Here is a 25,888-nt window from a genome sequence, read left to right on the forward strand (position 1 = left end):
TTGGTTCATGCAATAATTGTCTGCATTTTGTCATTTAATTCTGAATGTGCAGATCTAATCTTAAATAATGTACGTGCTGAAAGTAGAAAAAGGGCTAAATTACTTTCATATTATGGAAATATTTAATGTTGCTTGGCAACAGTCACAACTCAGCATCTCGGCACCACAGTTGATATTGGCAAAGCAAAGCATTCGTGGTGTTTGGAGGAGGACTTTCAAGCACATAAATAATTACAATATAAGAACATATTGAGAGCAATTGAACAGTCTGATGCATTATATATATTAAAAGGCTGCATCCAGTAATACACTCAAAGCCTCACAACAGACTCCTTATTCTTTCACTTGTCTGTACTGTAGCTATTTTCATATCACCACTCTTTTAGTTTCTTGGCCTTTTATATATTTGATGGCATCCGATCAAGCCTCTATAACAAAATATACGTTGATTAATGTCCTGGTCTCCTTCCAAATCTATTTTTATCCTCTGGTCAAACTTTGCTCCAAATAAAAAATACTGTTAGAGGTCCTCTCCTCTCTGCGGAGGCCCAAGTTACCATCTGATTTGAATGCAGAGAGGTGTGAGATTTTTTTTTTTCTCTTTAAACTCGCTCAATTTGCTTAATCCAAACTGATGCACGGGATGTGAGCAAAGCGTCCGCACCTGCCTTTTCCTGTCGTTCCCCCTGCCCCTGAAAAACAGCTGGGGCAGCCAGCGTGACCCCCAAGTACAGCGGGAGAAATGGCGGCACTCATGTATGATGATGCTGATGTGAGACAATGGACATAATGTGTGTGTGAGTGTGTGAAGAGTGAGTGAGAGAGTGTTGAAACTCACCATGTCGATGGATGACACAGGCCCGATGCTGTTGACATATATGCCCACATCGATGACTGTTGGTTTCACTGCAAGAGCCAGAAGGAAGACGAGTGAGTGATGGCAGCTGCACATATTGTAGGTGGGATACATCATGTGAGATTTTTAAACATGCAATCCTTCTGTTTTGTTTGTCACCCGTCAGTGTTTTCATCTCGGCGTCAGGTGTGACAGAGCCTGCAGCGTGTCCATGACCAAGAATCGAGTTAAAAACAATGATTGTCATCATTCACTGTGTCACCTTGACAAACAAAATGAATCTATTTCCGCTCCTATGAAGGCAGAGCCATCCATCCCTCCTTCGCTTTTGAAATCGCAAACTCTCCATTCTGCTTCCTGGAGCAGTTACTGTGTTACCATGGCAATTAATAGCATTTCCAGTCAGTACTGTATGTAATCTTGGCAACATTGGAGTTGGTTCAAAACTGATATGTGGAATCAGATACGTGGAGCTGAACCAGCCCTCGAGGATTAAACTACTGTACGTGTTCTTTTTTTTTTTTTTTTTTGGTACTTGTTTATTTAGTGTCATGATTGTAAAACAGAGAACAAATAAGTGTGTGACAACACTAGATGTGCAGATGCTTGTAGGAAGAAGCAGAGAATGTTTGCTGTTAGTGAACAAACATTTCATCAAAAATTTATATCATGAGTTTCATGCATTATTCTGGGTGCATGTGTTTTTTTATGTACTTATGTGGTGATCTGATTCTTACCAAGAGAACATCTGTACAGAAAGTTGCTGTTTCATTCTCAGACTCCTCATCCTGGATTTATTTTGCACAAACTTGTTTTCTCAGAATACACACATACATACACCTCCTCCACAAATGAACTGAATGTCCTTCAAGTTCTTATTTTTTTTAGTACCACTCAGCAGGCTGGTGGATTTTCTCTTCACCACCTCTCCCTAAATCTATAGATAACACACACGCACTTGTTTTCAATTATACAAGTTAAGTTTTTAAAAATCTCTTTCCTCCAGATTGTAAATACTGTTCTTTCTATTTCTATTATGATTTTTAAAGGGACAACAAGGAGTTTCTATTCGGTTATAAAAAAGTCTCACGTTAATGTGGATGAATCTCCGCTACCCACAGACAAAAACCGAGCCGACCAGCGTTTCCTTCGTGGCGAGTCATGAGAATAACGCAGCCAAATCGCCGTTTATGGTCGGAACTACAACGGTATGTGAACCTCTTTGAACCTCTGACTTTAATTATTGATGAATGAAAACATGAGTCTGTCTTGCGCCGGTCAAAGAATTTTACCGTGCGCGCGGAGGCTCATAAATGTAGTGTGAAAACGCTTCGCTTTTCCAAAACTCCTCGTTGTCCCTTTAAATAGAGGTTTTACATTTGTTAAGGTTTATTTATCATAATGTAAAGTCTATGGACTAATGCACACATGCAGTAGGACACATATCACAGAGGCAAAGAAGTGAATACCAAACAAAGGTTTATCTGTTTCATGACGTCATTCAATCCCCCTGAAACAAGCTTAAAAATATTTCCCATGCGCCCTTTCTCTCTCACTCTTGACACCACAGCTTATTGAAATACTGACACAGACGCACACACAATTGTCTGGCTTTTGAGTGCAATTGAATGCAACACCTGCAGAGCCTCTTTCAGACAAACAGTGTAAATGCAGGTTGAGCTGCTTTGGTTACAGAACACATTATGGGGTTAAGCACAGAGAGCGCGTGAGAGCTCTTGTACATCCACCCCTGTGAGATGGTGTAATAGTCAGTCTGTATCATCAGCCTGCACATCAGACGTGTCTGGAATCTGTGCCTGGATGTTGTATGTTGGCTAAAGCGAGGAGGGCAAGTCACTATTGATTCCAGTTTTGTGTGCCAAAGGTTAGAAGTGGTTGGAAGCAGTGTATTGTCAAAAAAATAATCTCTGTGGGAGCCGGAGTCTTTGTGCAAAAGACCAAAAAATGAAGTGAACTCAGGGGTGTTGGCTGCACCGTCTGTATTTCACAGATCCACTCGCAGCACTTTTTAAAAGCAGGGGGTACAGTAGATCTTGTTTCCACTTTTATCTGTGCTGCATAATTAAATTATTAAGGTTTCTACTGTATAGCGTCACACTCATTGGCATTGTTGCTGCCTTGCCTTTATTAGATATCAGACTCAGTGTGTACCTCCACAGATTACTGAAAACTTCAAAGCCCAAACAATTATGATCAACTTTGCATGTTCTCTCCTGGAGAAAAGGTGCCTGTAGCAGCCCGCTTAACCCCAACCTTGATCAGTGTGCTCGTGATCCGACAAGAAGAGCGTGTTGTTTTACAGAGCAGCTTCCAGGTGAATGTTGGTGCCAGAATGAATGAGACGAGGGACGACGTTGGGAGAGGAAAAATGTTTCAGAGTGAATCTTTTGAGCACAAATAGAGGTTAATAGAGAAGGTGAAGGCAGATGAAAGAACACCGGAGTGAGAAGAAATTGACTTTAATTTGAAGATGTTACTGTTATTATTTGGAGGTGTATAGACAGGAGCATCTTAAATTAAGAGCACTAAACAGATGGCACTAATCTAATCATGTTGTTGTCATATGTCAGGGGAAATAGCTACTTAATGAATCCATGACCCATATTACAGTGCGTTCGTTCCAGTCGGTCTTTACGGTTCATTGGCGGTGGAGGACTTTATTGTGATTGTCATGTGATTTGCAGTGCTCCGTGGTGTAAATATGAATAATAGTCTTGGAAAGTGCATGTGGGCGTGTTCATGTGTGCATATCTGCCAGTTATGTCCCCGGGGACCTGCTGTGCCGGGCCACTGGTGAAGGCCTGCTGGGAGGCGTTGACTCAGCTCCAGCAGCATGTTCTGCTCCACCAACTGGACAATGAGGGACAACAATGCAGTCGTACTTTTGAAATTAGTTTTTTTTTTCTCTCTCTCTCTCTCTGTCTCTTTCTTTCTTTTTTTATCTGTATTTCAGCCTGTGCTGTGCCCACAGATTTGTTCCCTGGAGTGAATGCAACACTTCAGCATCCAGTTCTAACAGTCGATGCTGAATGTACAGGAGCTCATCGTCCAAATTCACCCAAACTTGACATTTTTGTTTTTTTATGTAAGTATCTTTACAATTATCAGGCAGATTGCTAAGACATTTGGTACATAAACTAATATACTGACCTCCACAGCTTTTCATTTAGTATAACCAACATCTATCTGATACTCTGTAAAGACAGTTAAATAAAAAAGAAATTTAAAAAATCCAATACTGTGTCATGCATTTCAACGAGTGGGCAACACCATTATTTTCCCACTGATAAAGCTCTGGATCAATTATTTTACTTTGCAATTGCAAAACAGCTAAACCATGATACATCTAATTTTTTTAGACCAAGAAAAATAAAAAATCGGCACCACTTATGAGGGCGTCATCAACAAAGTAGATGCCGTCCCACACAGCTACAGAGGACTGTCAGTGCAGCAGATGCTTCTACAAAGTACAGGCGTCCATTTTAATGATCAGACTGAGCGCCGACGAGACAGAAAGTGAAAGTCTGCTCACTAATTCATCTGCACTGTTTGTGTTGACAGGACATCAACCTGATGTATGCAGACAGCTGCTAGCCAGCGTTAGCTTCCCGACAGGGACAGACCGACTCAAGCAGGATCCACACGCTGTTCACTCCACTTTAATGGCTCCAAATAATATGTCTTCCACCAACTCAAACACATCAGTGCAGTGTCTTTTTTTTTTCAGTCTGTCCTCGTCAGAGATGGATCTTGCAGATTTGCTCCAAAGTAGCCACAACCCATTAGCCACCCTGGGTCAAGATGTACCTGTTAACTGCAGGAGACGTTTCACACATCATACAACAAAGGGCCCCATTATCTGAATATTCTGTCTTTTGAATTTTAAGAACCGATATTGGGTCATTTGAATTCATAATTTTAAATCCAGACAGCACTGCTAGCTCAGTCACCACCACTACCTGCAGTACACACTAGACTTCTGCTAGGAAGATAAACAGTTCTGTTGATTTCTGCTTCAAGTCTCTGCAGGATCTTGTCTTGACTTTTTTTTGGATCAGCATCAAATCTTTATTGTCCATTTGGGCAAATCTGGCATTGCAGGCGAACAGGACAATACATACTCAACAATATACAAATTGCAGAGAAATACATAAGCTGGACTCATTGTTCATTCAGGCTAACAGGGGCTGGAGCGAGTCCCAACATGCTGTGGGAAACCCCAGGACTCACTGCCAGTCTCAGCAGCAGACAAAGACGGACAACATCCACACATTTTGGCAATAAAGACCAGTCCAACTCATCTGCATTTCTTTGGATTATGTGGCGGAGACACCTGGAGGAAACCTCAGTGGCTGCGAGAGCTACTGTCCCTCCTGTGGGAGCCATTTACAGTGGAAATGGAGGAAAAACAGAGAGACCAGAGAAGAGGAAACACGGGGTGGGGAAGCTGATCTGTTCTAGCTAAGCAGGTCTGCAGTGTTGAGAAACTGGGACAACCTGAAGGGAATTGTCCTTAATTCACACCACAGCGGATAATCACAGTGGACGATGATGCTCTGCATCTCTGTGAGATATGTTTTGCATAGGCATCAGTGGATTTCTTTACCACTGCAGCACAGACAGAAACAACCACAGGCCTGTGTTTTCTGGCCCTCTTCAAGTCTTTTATTTCGTTCTTCCTTGGAAATGCAACACAACCATCACAAAAGCTGAGTCAAGCTGACATATGTCCAAATAACACATGGCAGACTCATGTGTGATGGTGCATAGGTAATGACGACGCTGCTGCAAAAGAGAATATTCAGGACATATTTTCCTCTGCATTGTTGATTTCTCTTTATACTTTTTTGAGAGCTTGTTTGGCTCTTTCATCTTTCGAAGAGGAAAAATAAAGCTGAAAAGAAACCAAGTTTTAATCAGCGTGGAAAGAAACAAAACATCAACCTACAGTACCCATCTACCTATCTATCTGTGTGTTAACCCAATTTTCCACTTCTAACGGACAGACGTTGATCCGCCGAGGCCATATGAATTCGTCCTCCTCCTCGCGTTGCTCATCCTCCTCCTCCTCTTCGTCTTGCTTTTCAGAAAAGCATGACAGGCCCCATCTGTATTACCAAATTACCCCGTGGGCCTCGTTTAGGAAGAAATGGCTTTTATGCCTGCTTGGCCTGGCTGGCATGACAAATGCAGCGCGCATTGTCGGCCCTGGCAAAACACACATGTGCAAGTGGCTGCGCGTATCCCAGCTGACCATTCAACTCCCATATGTTCAGTGACCAAGGAGTGCTGTACTGGGAGTTCTGCAGGCCTCACTGGGCTGTCAAATGAAATCCCTAGGGTTAGCCTAACATCTTCAGTCTTGCTTTCCAAATAAATGTGCTGTAAAATATTTCATCACATCCTCACTAAATGTCATGGAGTGGTCTTTAGGCCTTCGAGCTCTTTGCGTGAAGTGATTCCATCAGAAAAAACATTGTTTCATGACGGCCTACAACTATTCAATTACGTGTAGCCAAACGAAAAAAAAGAAGCTGGCACAGAAGCTGAGTGATGTGTTTTAGCCACTTTTAGCCCTCTGAAAAAACAAAAAAAACAAAAAACAATATCAGTTGAAGTGCTGGCTATATTTAGAATATTTTCGCCGCTTTACCCTGCCGTCAAACATGGTTGAGAAAATGAAGTTCTAAATAAAGAAGGGCTTCATATCCGTGTAAACACTGCAACAGAAGAGATGAATTAACTTCTGTCTTTCCTTGGGATAAATACTTCTGCAAGCTTCCTCTAAACAGTTCACTCTGAGTCATTCATACATTTATCCCCTTTTATTCACAGCTATGGGTCATATAGTTTAAGTCAGTTATGGATCCATGAGAGTTCAGTCTGCAATGCGCTTTAATCCATCAATTCATCCATACATGCCGCAGTAATCGCACATAATGTCATGCATGACCAGTAGTAATGCTTCTGGACAAATACAGATTCCAGTTAACAGACAATAATGATGAATTGGCTGTGAGATAAGAGTAGGAAAAATACTGTTCTGTTATCTAACAAGCTTTGACAAATTCTCCAATACAGATTTCATTATAAAGGAGGAAAACAAGCTACTTAATACATTTGTAAAAACATTAGGATCCTCAAGGAGCTGTAGAACTTGCAGGATTACAATTTCCTGTTTAGTAAGTAGCATTTATTATGGAAGATAAAATAAAATATGGCACATTTGCCATTTTCAGTGAAAAGCAGAGCTGCATTTATGGTATCAATCAGGCTTTTTGCTGTAGGAGCATAAACCAGGCAACAAAGTAACTGCAAGGCAGTGTTCGTACCTTACTATTGTTCTCATCAAAAGAACAATTATTTAGCCCAAAGTCTGAGTTTGAAACTGAAATACTAAAGGGAATAGTGTGACATTTTGGGAAATACATTTCTTTATTTTCTTGCTGAGAGGTTGATGAGAAGATCAGTGCCACTCTAATGTCTGTCTCCTAAAATCTAAACCTAAGGCCAGACAGCATTTAATTAACTCGGAGGTAAAAACAGGAAACAGAGGAAAAGTGCAAGTCTGGCTCTGTCTGAAGTTTGAAAAGTATATAAAATGAGCGTAGCAGTGCCCCTTGAGCTCATAGTATTGTATTGTGGCCTAGCAGACGCACACTGACGACAATCAAGGGAGCATCTGTCTCTCCCATTTCCAGTCTCTCTGCTAGGCTAAGGCTACCGTAGCTGTAGCTTCACTTTTAGCCTACAGACGAAGTGGCAGCAGCTACAAACAGGAGATAATGTCACAACCAGATCCCAGCAATGCATGATGGTCCATCCACATGGAGGTTTACGTTCAGCTCAGGCTAAAAACTGTACATTTTTTGTCAACTTTTCATGTCATTGTGGGTGCGACTCTCCAACCCCAAGCAGCTGCTGCAGGAATCTAGTCATCAGTTATTATTGTAATTATAGCTCATCACAACAGAGCTGACAACTGGAATATTTGTGTCAACCCTCCAGTGTCAGCCCCCTAGTGGTAATCACAAGTAGGCCAGGCAGCCTTTTTTTTGTGGGACTCCCCAAACTCCCTTTTGGCATTATAGATTGATTGGCAGTTAGTCGGTTTGCCTTTCTCTTTCAAACTATTGAAAGGGAAGAAAACATTACTGTTTGGTTGGTGAATGGAGCACAATGAGGAGTGGAGTCTAATAACTGACATTAGCGTTTCTAATTGAACATGTTGACACGGGGCTGAATTGGAAGTTTTAGCTCATTCTTATTCGACTGTGACATTCAATAACATTTCATCGGCGCGATGCTAAAGTTGAGTTGTCATAAGTGTCACAGGTCTGCATGTAGTGAGGAGGAGGGAGGCACAGTGGTGATCGTTATGTATGTGACTGCACCAGCACCACTTGGGAAGAAACCTCTCTTTGCTGTCTGTTCCAACACTTCTCAGCCGCCATGGCGCTGCACCACACGTTGGCAAAACAACTAATTCCCTCAGCGTGCGCACACACACACACACACGTACGCACACATAACGTGCACACAAATTGTTGATTACAGAGAAATGTCACAACTGTAAAGGAGCGCCAGGAAACACAAACTGAGCTGAAGGACTTGACTGATTTAGATAAGAAGCTCTTTAAACCAAGTTTTAATGAACCAATAAATTTGTTGGATAATGGATTTATTTACTTAACATTTGAGTAAAATGTCAGGGCACACTTCAGCTCACACCATTTCACAAAGGTTCATCTCACGCCGCTCTAAAACCACTAGACAATTAAATGAGATACAGAGGTGGAAGAGAAAACACTCGTGGGTTTTATTTTTTCATTCACACAATAGATTTGCAGCCTTAATAATGGAATTTGGACACCTCGCTGTTTAATCATTTGTAAGCATGTGGGCATTAGAGATAATGATTCACGTAAATAGGAAGGTGCAGCACCACCTTTAACCTTTAACATGAATAAAATGCCATTAATGAATCATTGGGTCATTATGTACAGTTAAGCTGATAGTGGATTTAGTTTAGGTCGTACCGGAGTATAATAAAATCAGTCTGACGTGTTGAGTGAGGAAAGTGACACTGACAAACTGAAAATGCTCTGCTGGCTGTTTTGAATGCGCTTTTGAGACGGTCCCTAACTTCATCTTCATCAGTTCCCGGTCTGCTGTCAGAACCAGGCAGGCCCCCAGTATCTGATCCTGAGGTAAAAATAACAATATGAACATCAGCTAAGATCCGTCTCACGCTGCGCCACAACGCACTGTGATGAAAACTGATGAAAAGTCACCGAGGATGAACCTGGCTGGCAGAGCGTCTGAATATTGTGCCCGTAATCTGTATCGCAGGCTGCACCTCGGCCTGTATCTTCTCTGTTCGCATTAAGGCAGAAATTTATGCTGCTTTGGCTGTAACCATGGAAACAGACAACAATTACCTGGATTACTGCAGAAAAGAGGCAGAATCTGATTTTCTTTTTTTTGTTGTTGTCTTTCTTAAACAGATGGACATAAATATTCAAATAGCAATGAGTTTATTATCTGGTTATTTCCAAATGATGTATTTGTTTACACCTAAAAGATCTAATGTTGACAGGCAGAACTTGAGGTTTTAGTAAAACAGAGAACCAATATTATTTGTTCAAGAAAACAAAATCAACAACCTTATTATAGGAGCAAGAAGTCAGAGATTAAAGTGCCTAATTTTAGGAGCGTTCATACTTGAGTGCGTGAAGTCAAAGAAAAACAAAAGAGAAAGAAAAGATCTATTAATGTTTCTCTCCTCTGTCATTTTCACTCGGCTTCAGTTTAATGACACAAAATGTGGTTTTTCTTTTAATTCCGCTGGGATTTAATTCCACCAATGAGACCATTTCTGCCTCCAAGAGATGTTTGAATAACTAAAAACTGCATACTGCATATGGTGAACAGTGGCCATCTGGTTTCCCAAAAGCAGGAGGATGTACACGCTCAAGATTATTTTTTGCAAATGCTTTTTGACCCACATCTGTACAATTCAGCCGTTTCTCACTCCAAGGACGAGCTGCAGCGAGCCATCTGCACCGCTCAGAGCGGCTGCAGCTGCAGTCGCCCCCACTACTGGGAAACTGTTGCCCTTCAAACACACAGGTGAACTATCGTCTCTCTGAAGTTGTGTGTATATCTGAGCACACCTGGAAAAGGTCTTTATTGTGTGCATGCTGAATAGGGTTAGCAGCCGGTTAGTATAGCTTAACATGGAGGAAACAGTTAAGCCCACCCCTGTCTAATAGCAACAAAATCTTCCAAGGTTTTTGCCGTTAATTCATTAAAAACAATAGAAAACCAAAATCCAGTGAACCAAAACAGTAAAGTTTCTGAGCCAGTCAACTGTCAAACATACGATAAACTTCTAAGTTATATCCAGGAGGTGATATTGACAACAACAAACAGCAACTTTATTATTGCTCTAAGTAAACAAAGCAGTTACACTTCCCTTTCTCATTTGCATTGATCTGCAGCCTTAGAACAAGGATACTCAATATCCAATGTACTGCAGCTTTAATGGGTCCCTAGCTGCAGATACTGTATATGTGCTTGCATGAATTTAAAGTAGAATATCACTGGCACACGTTGGCTCAGCAAAACTTCCATATACAAATAAATAGCGCAGCTCCAGGTGACCCTCCAGAGTGTGTTTTATGAACAAGATCTTGTTCATTTCACCAGGCAGAGATAAAAGATTGCATCAGGTTTTTCCAAAGATTAGGTGGAAAAAAACAAAACTCATATTCTTTTTATGAACGCTGGTCATGTAAGTCTTAATGAAAACACTTTCCCATCAGACAGATATCGACCTGCTGCGTAGGTGTGTGTACAATGCCTGTGTGTTTGTGGTTTGGGTATGTAGGTGTGTGGGGGACTGAGCGAGCACATACTGTACTGTGCCAGATTGCACTCGGCTCCCTGAATCAAATATAATAGATCTGGGAAAGGAAGGTATTTCTCTTCCCTAGGAGGCTTAATGAGAACCAGGCAGAGGGAAAGGTCTCACCACTTATGAATGACCACCAGGCAATCACACAACAAACCAGGGGAGGGGGGTTTGCTGGGGGAAGTAAGTATGTTAAACACAATCACACACATTTGTGCATGCAATAAACGATCTCTTAATTCAATTTCCACTACTTAAATAATAATGAAGTGATTGCAGCAACCTCTTACACCTGCTATCATTGATAAATAGATTGCGTTTCATCCATTTATTCTATTAATTAGTTTGTAAAGTGACTGAATTTAAAGTGAATGCTACTCACATGCCACTACACGGACATTAAAACCTGACTTTTAAGACTTTGTCCACACACTGTTGAAGATTACGGTGCAAATAGATGTAAATGGAAAGCTTTTTGGCTCGACTCAAGCTAATCCCAGGATACTGTGTTAAGAATCACAACGGCATCTATTTATAATAATGCTAATAGGGCTTGGACGTCTGCCATGACAGAGGTTAATACTATAATCTCTTTGATAGGGGGAGAGATGAAATATTAGTTGCTTTAGTCACACACACCCCAGCGTTTTGTGCAGCTGACATAAGACTGGTAGAAGGGTAAAGTCCTCGGTGACTAATATTGGGAATTTCCCACATGCAATTTTGTCACTTTAACACAGAGAAACAAAAAACCCAGACACCCGTCTCAGCTGGGGACAATCTCCAGATTTAATTAGACGTTGTGTCCATCAGGTAAACAATGAATTATGCATCATTTTTTCTCCCCTGGTGCATACACAACAATGGAAAATGCCTCATACCCAACACACAGTTAACCAGTTAGACTTTGAGAAGAGATGCCACATCTGCCCGTGAGGTCTCATGCCAAAACGAACACACAGGTAATTGCCCTGTGTTTCTGTCTGTACAACATCAACCCAAATATTGTGGGACATCCACACTGTCCAATATGTAATATTTGTATAGTTATATGTATTTCACTTTTATGTGAGAATGACCTAGGCACCACTCGGGATACCGCAGGAGGAGCTGGAGAGAGGGACGTCTGGAAAACTCTGCTTGACCTGCTGCCACCACGAGCCGACCCCGGATGAGCGGAAGAAGATGGATGGACGGTTGGATGTAAGAAGGACAGATGGCCTCTCACAACTCTCTCTTGTTGGGTACTAGCCAGACACCATTATCGACTGTACATCTAATTACGGCTCGTCTCTGCAATGACAAGTTCTACCCAGTGGTTCCAACTCCAACCTCTGATGGAACATATTCATTTTGGCACCGTCACTACATCTCCATCTCACAAAAAGAAATTGCTCCCTTGCACATCGTCATTAAAACTAATGACAGTGCTTTGTACTTAGTTCACTGCCCTCTGCTTGACAACCGCTAATGGATAATGGCCAATAAGGTGTAAAAACCACAACTGTCTAAAGAACCACCAAACATAAAGCAAAAATGATTTGGATTTCCTTATACAGTATGATTGTAGCCATTAGCTATCAGCCAATCAGAGTGAAGCTTAGAACTACCTCTATTAGCCTGGTATGTTTGTGCTAAAGAGTATTCACTGTACTGTATGTAATATTCAGTATCGGTAACAATACACATACTGTAGGTATGCAAGGAAATACTCATGTCTCAAGGATAAACAATGAATAGACAGTAAAAGCTACTTAACTGTCACAACAGTTCAACATAAATAGTGTTATGTGTTTCAGTGTTTGGTTATTTTTATTTAGGGGTTTAAATCTCTTGGAGCAGCACTTTCAGTGTGTTTTCTTTCAGATCCCACTTGATATGAACTAACCTTGTGCAAACAGTGGTAAAAGCTCCACTTTACCTGTTTGATGGCCTATTGGCCATTTTAAAGCCTCCATTTGGTCCATTGCAATCAAACAGAACTATCACCACACAAGAGGAGCTTTACAGACATAAGACTTGCTCCAACAAAACAGTCTTTCTCATTTTTCCACCATTAAATGACTAGGCTTAACTAGAAATACAAACTGCACAGGTGCAAGCCCCCCTCTCCTTCTCCCTCTCTACATTTTCAAAGTCTGTCCGCCTCGTCGCAATCCCTACCTAACCACCGGTTCTTTGGCTGGAGGGGACATGAGAGCCGCAGATGGAAATCGATTAAATGGTAAGAGCTCACAGGGATGGGAAATGTGTCAGCTATGATCCAGACCCAGGTTGGTCTTATTACCGTCTAATGCACTTCACTTTGGTATCAGTCCCCCCTCCTTTTAAAGCTCTACATGATTGCTTGGGCCATTCCATTGTGGTTTCTCATTAACCCAGCGGAGCTCTGTAGGAATGAGAGGCCGGCTTTAACCGAGCTCCACAGCCTCTCTTTGGAGATGAATTAAACATTTCAACAGAAGCTAAATTTGTGGTCAAGGCCCCCAGTTTGCCTCATCAGACAGTGTGTGTGTGTTTATTTATAAGAAGTCGCACAGGAAACTGCATTAATTTGCAAATATTTCTGTCAGAGTTCTCATGCACACTTGGCAGGGAGCACCGTATTTTTAAGGATCACTGGGGTGTAGAAATTAAAATTAATTTGCTAATTTATGCAGCGAGGTGCTCCAAAATATAATGAGATCACCTTATCTGTACAGTACAAGTTATTAGGGGATCACAATGCCTGTCAACACACAGGCAAATGTCACCGTGGTGACATAATGCAATATGTCACAGTGGCAAAATGACAATACATGGCATGACAGGGCTTCCAACATGAAAACACATCCAGCATTGAGAATTCAGCTTGGTCTTTTTCAAAAGAGACGCTCAGTCGGTGAATTAGAATAAGAAGAATGCCCAAAAAATGACCTCTTTTAAGTAAAACTTTTAATAAAGTTTTATTTTAAACACCCTGGAGTGTAAAATTCAGGTGTAACATTAATCCTGGGACATTACCAACAAGCACAAACCGAGAGGAAGAGACATTTGCATCATACAGCTCATAAAAGGTTATTCCGTCCATGAGCTTATGAACCTTGCGTGTGTGTGTGTGTGTTTCTTAGTGCGTGCGTGCGTGCAGAGCCTGCATCTCTTCCCTGCAGGTGACTGCCAGCTCGGCTAACCTGTCTACCCTAAGATGTGAGGAGAAGCATTTGCCAGGACTCTAAACTCCTCTTCATCTAATAAAATGTCACTGGACTTGAAATATTGAGGAGGCTCATCTGAGAATTGTCCTTTCAGCTGGGGAGGTGTCAGCTGCTGTGCCAAATGTCAGCTCAGCGAGGATCAAGGCGACGAGGCCTGCCAGGACCAAGTCAGCCTCAAAGCCGCAGAAGATCTGTAGGAGGTAAGAGGAACTATTTTACTACGGAGGAAATGCTGTAATGTCAGGTGATTCTTCCTTAAAGCGGCGGTGCACTAAATGTTATGTAAGATTAGATCTCAGTGGTGTATAAGGTGGCATTCGCTGATGGCCACTATGTTCTGCAAGCAGGACGTGGTGAATCCAAAACCTACAGGATATTGGAGGTTGTGGCTGAACAACATCCATCCATTAGCTGCACTGCTTATCCACGCAGAGTTGCACTGAGTCTGGAGCCAATCCCATTTGACATAGGGCAAGGGCACAGCAGTTTATCACAGGACTGACATACACAGACACACAACCGCAGAGATTCTCATTTACACCTCCGGGCGCTTTAGAGCCGCTAATTAACGCACGGGTTTGAACCCACGACCTTCAGCGCCAACCAGACAGCTGCACAAACTCACAGATGACAACAGTTGTAGGTAAAATGTTGATGCACTGTGTGATTCCACAACATCTTGAGCCGTTTACATTTTGTGTTTTTTTTTCATGAGTGTTGATTGTGTCACTGTTAGAAATTCAAAAATTCGGTGAATTTGAAATACAGGGAGAGTTTGCACACTCCTGTTCATTAGCGATGGGCAAAAAATACACCTCTGTGTGTGATTCACCACCTTCTCAGGAAAAAGTACAGCTTTAAATTCAAAGACAAGAGTCCATCAACAGACTCAAGTTACTTGTGCAGATAAGAAAGTAAGATCCAGGTCTTTCATGTGTCTTTTTCAGACAGTAGCAGTAGTTCATGTCCTCACAGTCACACTCACCAGAACACATGGAGCAGTTTGTCGAGTACCGAGCCTAATGGGATGCCATACTGATCCAGAGCTCACAGAAACACCATTAACAAAGGCCAGAAAGAACCAGAAATTCAGCTCAATGTGAAAAATATCTTATCACTGGTTGACTTCCAGGAAAAGACTGCACTTAAATCAACTACATCGTTTAGCACGGTCCAATCATGAGGCACCACATGGAGGCCACAACCTCCAGCACAGACACTTCAAAAAGGTGCATGAGAAATACAAAATGCACTAACACTAGGAGGGAATCTAAAAATACGCTCCATACTAATGATATAAGGATATATTTCAGCTGCAAACAACCTGTCAGAGACATCTCTCGACAAAAGTTTGGACACAGTGGGCTTTAGAGGGATGAAACATTGAAAGCGTTGGGATTCACCCATCACCACTAATTAGAGCTAAACACAGAGTACGCCTGAGGCTCTTTGAATAAAAAAAGAGTCATTAGGGTTGCAGGTTTATGGCCACAAATTACAGGATATGACAAGTGAGCATCGTCGATTCTTGAAAATCCATTTAGTATTTGTTGGGAAAGTGCAAAACCACTGACATGGGTCAAAGTACAGATTCTCTTTAGGGTTTCTCTTGAGAACTTGGCTGAGGGATTGATAGCATCCTGTTCCTTTCATTTCTCCACTGAAATCTGTTCGCCCCCATCAACCCTCTATCAGCTCCTGCTCATTTTCCACATCAAGACAAGCACGTTGTGCTTATTTTTAAGGCCGTGATGGACAAGGGGAGAACATAAACCCACTCAACTTTCTTGGCAAATAAGGTTAAAATTCTACAAATCTGGTTTTCAGCTTTAATAAAACAAAGGAAACGAGGGGAAATGTGGCCCGCTGACGTCTACTGTATGAGGATATGAGTAAAATTCACTGAGACCAAATGTTGCAGCGTCTACATCCCCATCCTCCGCTCTCACGCTCTCGCCCCCGCAGTGATTGAATCTGACATGACTTCTGAATTGGATCTATGACATTTTAATATGGGAAGCAAAGTGGGTCATACTTTCACTCGCATTTGGAAAAACTCTGAAAATCTGGACTGCAAATATGGACATGAATGATGCAGCAGTTTAGAGTAATTGATAGCAAATAAAAGGGAGGAGATGGAAGGGAGGTGGGGGGGTTAAAGGGGGAGTAAAGGGAGGATCATAGAGGAAAGGAGAGAGAGAAACAGATGGAAAGAGAGGGAGGCAGACAGGAAACAGCTGTAAACCAATAATGTCTGAGCTGCTTTGGTTTCTATTTCTGACACACACCTGGCTTTTATCTGAATCAAAGTCTGTCTCTTAAGTGAAACACACACACACACACACACACACACACACACACACACACACACACACACACACACACTCATGCTGCTCTAATTTGTGGGCCGATTATGTAAAGAAAGCCAAATCAGCAAAGCCTTGTAGAAGTAGGTGAATAATGACTTTCAGATATATACTGTAGAAGCTGCTTGCTGGTCGGAGTTGAACACAACCTCACACACACACAGAGAGGAACACACACACAGCTCCTATTGAAATGCACACTCACTCTTTCCCTTTTCACACCACCTACAGACTTAATTGTGAGCGTCAGACACATCCAGCGAGGCAATAATGGCGGATATGATTGCAGCGACCTGGTCAGTCAGTATAGATCAATAGCTTGTTAGCTATGGACAATTACAGCTTTCAGTCAGAGTCTCCAGCTGTGATCACACATAGATACAACTGGATTAGCTACCTGGCTATATTGAAAAGCTGTCAGCCTGACTGTATTTGCATACCGCCTGAAACTGAACTGGCCCCTTATCAAGAGCGATTTCTCCTGGGTTTCCTGCTGATAAGGTTGACTTCCTTCACTTTCACATGTTGCAGTTGTTTTTTCAGTAGTCGAGGGATTTAAAATAGTCTGTTAACGGTGGTACAGTAATGGCTTAATGTGCTGTTTCGTCTCCATATTCTCAGCTACAGAGCAGTAATTTCTCTTGAGATGAGACCTGTGACGAGTTCTTTGGAATATTCCTTTTGTTTTTCCGTCAGTGCATTTTCTGTATCGTGGCCTTTGTTGCTTGTATCCATTTGTCATTTCTTTTGTCTATTGCAGATACATAGCTGTTGCTGTTAGATTGCACCATTTCTTATGTGACAAAGACGTTTTCTTTTTTTTTCTTTTTTTCCCTGGAAAGAGCCATTGTTGCATGTGGCAAATGTTTCACTGAGGATCAACACGGTCAGCACTTGGAGCAGGCTGTGGATGATCTATGTTTTGTTTCTGTCACGGGAAAAGACCAAAACAAATAACATCTTGGTTTTTCTCTTATTTAACTTAGCCTTGACTTTCCAAGCCAGTCTGTGGCTCTCAGCCCTCAGCCCACTGCTTAGGCCGAAGAGGGTTGGGTTACATTGCTCTATTTTATTTCATTTATCGAAATGTTGAATACTTTATTACAACAGCTGGGCACTACGACTACAACAAGCTTTACAACAAAAATAATTCACAGAAATCGAAGCAAAACAAGAGTTGACATTAGTTTTTCTTTCTGTTCTTTTCAGCTGGAGACAACTAAAGGAAGTCTGATGCTGAATTGAGCACATTTCTTCTAGACTAGTAAGTAAATAGCTTTTAATTATAATTTTAATGTTCAATTCCCCAGATAAACTACTGTGTGTGTTTATGCCAATGAAGGAACAGTCGTCTATTTTATTTTATTATTTATTTAAAGGTTTAAGGATCAGGGACATTGCACATTAATAAAAACATTTAAACAAATGTAAACATGCCAGAATTAGCCAAAAGGCTATTTTGCATCTGTTGTCCCTGGACTGATGTTTAAAGTCACCCTAAAAGAAAAATAATAAAAAATTTTGGATTATGAACATACAAATAATACATTCAAGTCTAGTGCGACAGTGTGGCTTGAATTCAGACTGTGGGCACACAGAGACTTGATCTTGTTGTAAAGTACCTTTTAATTTGAGGACTGGTGTATTTTTAGAAGGTTGTTCAGGTCTAACTTTAATCAAACTCCTCCTATGGCTCTTAAACTGTAAATGTGTGGGGCTGTAGAGCCCTCACAGCACCACAAAGCCCCGCTCTGTCCTCCATTCCCTGGTGAGCGCACACACACACGCACGCACGCACCGCCATGACACATACACACACGTGCGCGAGGATCATACCCATCGCACGCGGCGATCACACTCTGAATCCAAAAGGAAAGTGACACAATAAGGACACAAAAGCATCTCATCTTCATCCAAGGCGAACTGCTTCTTATCAGTTAAGGTGAGACTCAAACACTTGTTCTGCTCGGGGGAAATCTGGGTTGCTTTTTTCACAAGTGGACCAGTCACCCAGTTTATATGAAGATTAGGCTCACTGCTGACTTCACAAGACTGGAAGAGACAGGAGGGAAACAAACACGGGGGCTAAGATAATAACCCTGTTATGCTGCATCTTAGATTGCTGTTTTTTTCTCTTTTTTTTTTCTTTTTTTCCACTCGAACTTCTGCCAGTGAACTTGAAAAACGTATGCAAACCTCAAAAGATAGACAGGTGTGTCGGAGAGGACAAAACAGCCAATGATTTCCACTACTACTGTACCTACAGTAAAGAAACGTTGTAACCCCAATAAACCTGATGCAAGTGAAGACAGTGTGCGGGGGTTTTCTCAGTTGAGCCAGTGTAAGAGACTCAACCTTAACATTTTAACAGTGACACTGATGCATGAGAGTGAATGGACAACCGGTTGTGCTACTGTAAGTGCTAACACTCGGGGGAGTGTGAGATTATTGTAATAATGCTGGCCTTTCCTACCTACAGTACTGTTTCTATTGTAATATTCAAAGTATACTCATTCGTACAGTGTCACACATTTCACATGGAACAGTCATGAACTTATTCATTAAAAGACAGTTATTTATTGTTGATTTCCCCGCTTTAGCTGCAGCCCTTAAAATACCAGAGATGAAGATATAAAATGTTGCAAATGTTAAGTTTGAAATTATAAATTGGCCATGGCCATCTGCTGGACTCTGATGGTACTGTAAGTCTGCCAATAAATTAATGTAAATTTGTCTTACAAAATTCAATTTATTTTCATAAATTCATGAATTTTTGGTGACTGTGGTCATTCAGTGCATTTTGTATGAAAGCACTGAAAAGTGTCTCACAGTTTGCTCCACATGGACTTGAATGTGACTTCAGTTTCGACCAATGCTTGTTAGCAACTGAAAAAAACTGTGAAAGCTTTTTGGACCGTATCATTATGGGGTCATACCGCCAACATTCTGGGAGCCACTGATACAGAGTTATGCTGTTCTTGTTGTTCAGAGCTTTCTTTTGCATAAATAAGAGTAAAAACGCTCAAGAGTTTTTACATAAACATCTGACAAGAGAAGAATAGAAAATATAAAACTATCCCCTCACATGAGTTTAACTTTTTACCAAAGAAATGAGCTTCACAGTGAGATACAAACACTCTTGCAAGTTCTACATTAATGGCCAATTAAAATAGAAATCACAAATATGCTTAATACAACAGTATGTATTCTGGTTCCACAGCCGGCAGCATATAAACACGAACAAGCACAGAGAGGAGCTCACTTTGAACAGGGAGGCAACCTGAAGAGCACTGCTCAGTAGTGTGCGTGTATGCGTGTGTGTTATATGAAGACAAATCCAGGTGTACATGTATCTTGCAAATGAGGCACACTGGTCTCTGTGAGTGTTTGAAGGTGTGTGTGTGTTTCTCAGAGTTTCATTGCAGCAGCTCTCAACTGAACTCACTCCCTTTTTTTTTTTTTTTTTTAACAATGTCTTAAATGTCCCAGATCTGTCTTTGACTCAGCGTCATCTCCGAGTGTGTTCGTTTGTGCGTGTGTTTTTTTCATGCTGCCTCACATTATCCTGCAAAGACATTAACATTTCATGGACGATACCGAGGTTTGTCAACTGGATCTCATCAAAATTTCATCCTTAATTACGGAAGCAGAGCTGGAGGGAGATCCCACACACACACGCACGCACACACTCCCACCTCTGCAAGGTGAACTACCAGACTGAACCGAGCTGCTGGCAGAGCAGAGGAAAAAGAAAAAAAGAAAAAAATCAATTCCCACCAGGTTATTGCCTGTGAGAGCTGGGTGCTTGGTCATTTTAAATAACCTGGAAACACAAATAAACACTCTAAATGATCTGGAGATAAGTGTTCCCACTAGAGTCTGTTGAAACTTCATCTAAAACCTCCAACTGAAACCTTCACATTTAAAACGCTCTCATGCTTGGCGGTCGGAAATTCAAGGTGCAGAGTGCGGTATCAGACTGAGTCTTAAATAAACATTAAAATGAACTCAAGCCCATTAATCCTGCAGGTGAGATACAGATATCAGCAGTAAACAGACACCAGTCCTAATTATAGTTACTTTTTTTGCCCCTGGTCAGATATTTATGAGTTGGTAACAGTTAGATATTCCCTTCCAAAAACTCTCACGTTGTTTCAAATAAGATCCAGAGACTAAAGAGAGTTCAATCATTCACAAAAGGTCAACGATTAGAGAAGACCTTAAAATTTGTGCAGCACAATCAGTAATCATCTTGTGGACGCCCTCGATTTAAGGCACATGACCTCTAGGTTGGGAACCAGGCTTAAACACTTTTAACAGAAGAATTAGCAGGTTTTTACACTTGGTTAAACTCGGTAAAAAAAAGCTGATTGACTCCTTTTTTCACTGCCAGCTGTGTTTGCCTGAGAAGATGCATTAAGCTGCAGAGAAAACTGTTAGCAGTTGATCCATAGCATCTCATCCCTAAATGGGCGTTTCCAACTGTCCTATCTCCTCTATCAGATGCTTTGGTCGGTGTGTTTTTAAAACTTATTTCAGGGCTGTAGCTCACTCTTTCATCCCTGCAGTGCAGCGTAGTCACTGTCTCTCATTCTCATCTCTCATTTAGCACCGTGCTGGGGTTGGTGACAAGTGTGTTTAGAGTGTTTGCTCTCTGAAAGACGTCACAGCAGGAAAAAGGGCGACAATTAGCCGGTTCACAGAGGTGATGTGTTTACATCAAGGCCAATTGGGGCTGGAGCTGGTAAATACCCACATCAGCTGCAGAGTCAAGTGACCCAGGAGTCAATGCTGATTGTATCCTTTTCAAATGCCAACAAAAGCCTGATGTCAGTCGAATAATGAGGCCATTTCTCTGTATGACCAATACTTTTTATTTGATGCTCTCAGTATCTTTTGTTAAGAATACCTTTGTACTTTGAGAGCTTGAGATGGAATATTTTTACATCATTGTATTAATATGTACTTTTACTAGCAAAACAGATATAAAAATGGATGCAGAAGAACCAGAGAGCAAAGCCTGTGCCGACATTACCAACAACGTAATGCAGGTTACGCTAGCAGTGGCCAACCTCGCCTTGAGCCCCCGACTTCAAGCAGAGTTGAGGAGCAGCGGCCAAAGGACTGGTAAGCTCATTTCTTTCTCAATACATATCCCCAAAATTGTTTTCTGTTTCTAACTTTGATCAGTTTGAACTGATGCTGACTGAAGTGACGCCTCATATAGGCACAGGAGACTTAATACAACTTATTAACAGTAGCATAATTATGCAGCAGGAAGTCCCGACACCTGGAAACTGACTGCGATTCAGAAATTCAGTTGCATCGTTGAGGATCTAGTGGAGCACCTCTTCCACTGCTGGTATTCTGAGACTGTATCAGTGAGATATCTGTCATTTCTAGTTCCTACTTTTATGGTTGCTTAACATTTCTTCAGCATGTGTGTAAGTTAACTGGAATGTGAGAAAAAATAAAATAAATGGATCATTTAGAGTTTTAAGTCAGTGCCTAAAGTGCCCAGATGTTTACAGATAAACTAACCCTGGTTTATTCTGATGGTGAAAATAAATAAAGTGGATGATTCTCTGGTGAGTTCTGGAGAACATTTTTTGCTGTGACTTGCTACGAAGTGAATTGATGGTGATTTATTCACCATGGAAACTGAATATAATTAAAATATCACTGGAAAGTCTGAATGCGGTTGAATGCAGCTTTCCTGTACTGTAAGTCCAGGTTTGTCTGAGTTCTAACTACAGGAAGGGGTGTGACGCCTGCATTTACATTGATAATAATAACAAAAAATGCCTCAGTGTATTGTCGCTGAGGCATTGTGTTCATTCAATCAGAGGTTCACTCCAGCTGACATTCGGTGCTGTACTCGTGAATACAGAAGTCTGATTTTGTGCATTAGATCAGATATAGATTAGAAATACAGACCAATCACAGGCATTATCATAAAACCAAGTGATGCCAATCATTCAGATCAAAGAGGGACCACCTTGATTTCTCTAAATGACTCAGTAGTAATGATAAATGGGGCTGTAATGACTGCACGCTAACGATGGGAGAACTTTTCCAGTCAGCAGCCCACCAGTGAGGGCACTCCGGGGATCAAACCAGTAACCATTTGATTAGCAGCCAGCCTCCCTGACTCTCTGAAGATGAATATTCCCCTTCAACTGCAACTAAGCTCTGAGTTTTGATTGCACCATGAGCATCGCTGAAATAATGTGGCTGCAATCAGACAAGGGTTTGGACTCAAACCATCGTCCTGGACCTCTCACACACACAGACACACACACGCACAACTCAATCTCTGCCCAACATACTATATGTTGCTTATATGCAGCAATTTCTATCATATAATTTTCATTTTAAACGTATGCATAAAGAGTTTTCCACATTAGTTTTGTTCATTTGAGGTTTTACTGCTCCTCTTTAAATGACTTCACCCTGTTACATCTTCTTTTTCTACACCTCTCTAATGGTATCTGACTGCAGAATTAGCGCCATTGCTTATCTTTTCAGTTTCAGTTAAAATGTACTTCATATTTTGATTAAACTTGACACAAGACGCTTTTAGTAATCCTCTGCAATGACTTGTTTGGCGCTTTTGAGCTCAGGAAGAGATTATGTCATCCAATCAATCGCATGAAAAGATACAATGAGACAATGAGATTTTATTTTGTGCTTATTAATAGTTAAGTAAGAGCTTTTAGAGGACAAGAGGTTACAACATGTCCTTTAAGTAACATTACTTTTTCAGGACAGACTGGACACTGCAGTGACTTGGTATTGGAAAATGGCTAAACAGTCTGACTGGGCCGGGGCTAACCATCTCGTTAGCATGCTAACTTCAGTACAAGAAAAGAAGTTATAGAAATAAAAACAAAACAAGAGCTAACATTTTTCTTGTTTTCTTTTTCTTTTTTTCAGCCCTCGATGTCCAGCTCACAACAGACTGGTAAGCAAACAGCTGTTATTTATACTTAAAATGTCCACCATTGTGTAGACACAACAGTGATGAATGATTCTACTGGCCAAATATGTATGTCAGGTTGTATTTTGAGGAAAGTGTTTGTAAAATGATGGTCAAAACATATTTTTTTGATGGTTCGATGCAGCCATAAAAAAAGAAGAAGGTGTGAACACCATAAAGCTTGAATGGAGAAGCTGAGACAGAGTCTATGACATAATTTTTTAAGTGGAGTGGGGTGGAGGAGGGGACCCATGCAGTGCTGCAGCACCGTGGACAGCTCCAGTCTAAACCAGTGGAGTTCAGAACCATGGAGAGCTCCAGGTAAAGAAAGCTGCGTTTACTTCTATGACCACAAAGCTTTTTTTTCTTTTTTCTTTTTCTTTTTTTCTTTTTTTTCAAAGTTAATCAACACAACCCAGCCTTACCTCCAATGTCTGGCCGCAGCGTCTTGTCATATTCCTTGAGCAGATTGTTCAGTATCAGTGTAGCATCCTCCTGGTGCGACCTGGGCACCAGCATTTGATTGACAGTGGTGTCATGGAGATCTTCATCGTCGTCGCCATAATCCAGTAGATCAGAACTGGGAGGTGAGGGAGGAGGGGGGTAAAGGGGGGTGAAAGGAAAGACGGAGGGGGTCATTAATTATGTTATCCCCCTCTTTGATAAATGATAAATACAACTGTCATGAAAACTTTGTCGCAGCAGCATCATCACTGCAAAGGCTGTGTTTTGGGCGCAGCAGTAAACGGTTGGTGTCTTATTGTGCGTGTGTGCCTGTGTGTGTGTGTGTGTGAGTGTGTGTTTGTGGGTATGTGCGGGGAAAGCCCTCAGAAAATAAATAAATAAATAAATAAATAAAAACATGCATTACCCGGCAGAGTCATTCACATAAAATGTTTAAGTTTAAAAGCTCTGAAAAAGCAAAGGGAGCAGGAAAAAAAAACACCTTCCAGCTGTTGATCATGCGAATATAAAAGGTGCGAATCAGACTCACCGAGCACCTTGAACGAGCAGAAGTGTGAAGAGGATGACCACAAACTTGATTGTCATTTTCCCATGCGTGGATCACCTCTGATCATAGGAACTGGTAGCTGGAGATCTCGGCGTGTGCTGCTGTCGCTGCCGCCGATAAAAGTGCCAGTACAGTAGGTGTGTAACCATCAATCCGAGCTCTGAACTTCCTCATCCGCCCACACACTTTCTTCTGCGTGTCATCTGCGGCCACACAACAGCGAGTCTCTTTCCCCACTTACTCGATCCTCCCTATACTCCTCGCAAAAGAGTGGGGTGGGTGGGTGGGTGGGTGTATGTATGGAGGGGTGGGGAGGGGGGTTCCTCCAGGACGCACCCGACGATCAATCAACGTGATCGGCCCAGCGGAGTGCAGGGAAGTCGGGAATCGACGGGATCCAGCAGAGCGACCCTCCTCCCTCTCTAACGCCTGTGTGTGTGGGCAACAGAGTGTTTGGGGGGTGACGCCGTCTGCTGCTGCTGGTGCTGCTGGTGCTGCTGCTGCTGCTGCTGCTGCTGCTGGTTAAAACATCAGCAGATGAGCATCTTGCGTGACTCATGCATTCACACAATACCTGGATCGCAGTTGCATTGCATGATCTGGATGGAAACCATAAAAAAAAAAAAAAAAATCATCTCTCTTTCTTTTGGGGTGGGGGCTACGTCATGAGCATGAGCATTTATTTATTTCATTACACTTACTGAATATTTAAACATCATTCCAGTCAATCAAATGATCATTAAAGGAGCTGAAAAAAAGTAGATTTAGTTTCAGACATCCTTAAACTCAGTTCAGTATATTCTGATTTATTTATCCACATTTTCAGTTCTGCACACTGCAAAAAGTCCCAGATATGAGCAGTAAGTCACAGAGAAAACAGCAGGGATGTCAGTTTAAACTGAATAGCTGCGTATTTGATTTTTGTTTATATTGATGTTTGCTGTTTGCCTGCATGACGATCGCCCCTGGAAGTCGCATTCAGGCGCTACGCACCCCGTTTACGTACCACAGAGTCACAGCAGAGCCCCCGCTCCCCGCTCCCCGCTCAAAATAAGTCATTTCTTGAATAGGCGCACAACTCAGTAGGTGCAGCCCAGTGCTGCTCAGCCCACAAACCTGTGCGGCGGTTTGAATCAGCAGGGCATCAGCGCCGAGTGCGAGTCGAGAGGCTTCGCTGCCCCCTAGTGGCTGGAGATGCAACAGGCAGCGAGGTTAGATAGACCAACGCCGATCTAAACTAGAAAGAAATAAAAACATGCAGCTTAATTGTCATTGCACTGTTATTGATCCACAATGGTGGAGAAAAGTAATCTAAAATAAGAAAAAAATAATCACAATGTGCAAAAGCAGAGGTCCTGCATTCAGAGCCCCACAATAGAAATGTCCATTTATTTGTATTGACTATGTCTAATATAGTTGATAATATCACCCCACTGGCCTTAAATACTTATTATTCAAATGAGCCAATGTAGGGTATTTAAAGTGGAAATGTCTCTTTAGAGCAACAACTACCACTTTATAGGCATCTGAAATGTGAAAAGAAG

At 41.7% G+C, this 25,888-nt stretch overlaps 1 protein-coding gene across 1 annotated transcript in view; it reads right to left on the bottom strand.

The window, feature by feature from the left end:
• Window positions 1–24,560, bottom strand: part of LOC146990677 (gamma-aminobutyric acid receptor subunit gamma-3-like) — a 77,649-nt gene extending 53,089 nt beyond the window's left edge. Inside the window, exons 1-3 of the mRNA XM_085797181.1 lie at window positions 24,327–24,560; window positions 23,758–23,912; window positions 839–906 (exon numbers count right to left, since the gene is read on the bottom strand). Coding sequence (XP_085653307.1) covers window positions 839–906; window positions 23,758–23,912; window positions 24,327–24,382 — 279 coding nt within the window. The 5' untranslated portion in view covers window positions 24,383–24,560. The remainder of the gene's footprint in view (window positions 1–838; window positions 907–23,757; window positions 23,913–24,326) is intronic.
• Window positions 24,561–25,888: the final 1,328 nt, after the last annotated feature.

Source organism: Trachurus japonicus, chromosome 2 (genome assembly GCF_045865225.1).
Source record: "Trachurus japonicus isolate A0001 chromosome 2, Traja_1.0".
NCBI classification, from domain to species: Eukaryota; Metazoa; Chordata; class Actinopteri; order Carangiformes; family Carangidae; genus Trachurus; species Trachurus japonicus.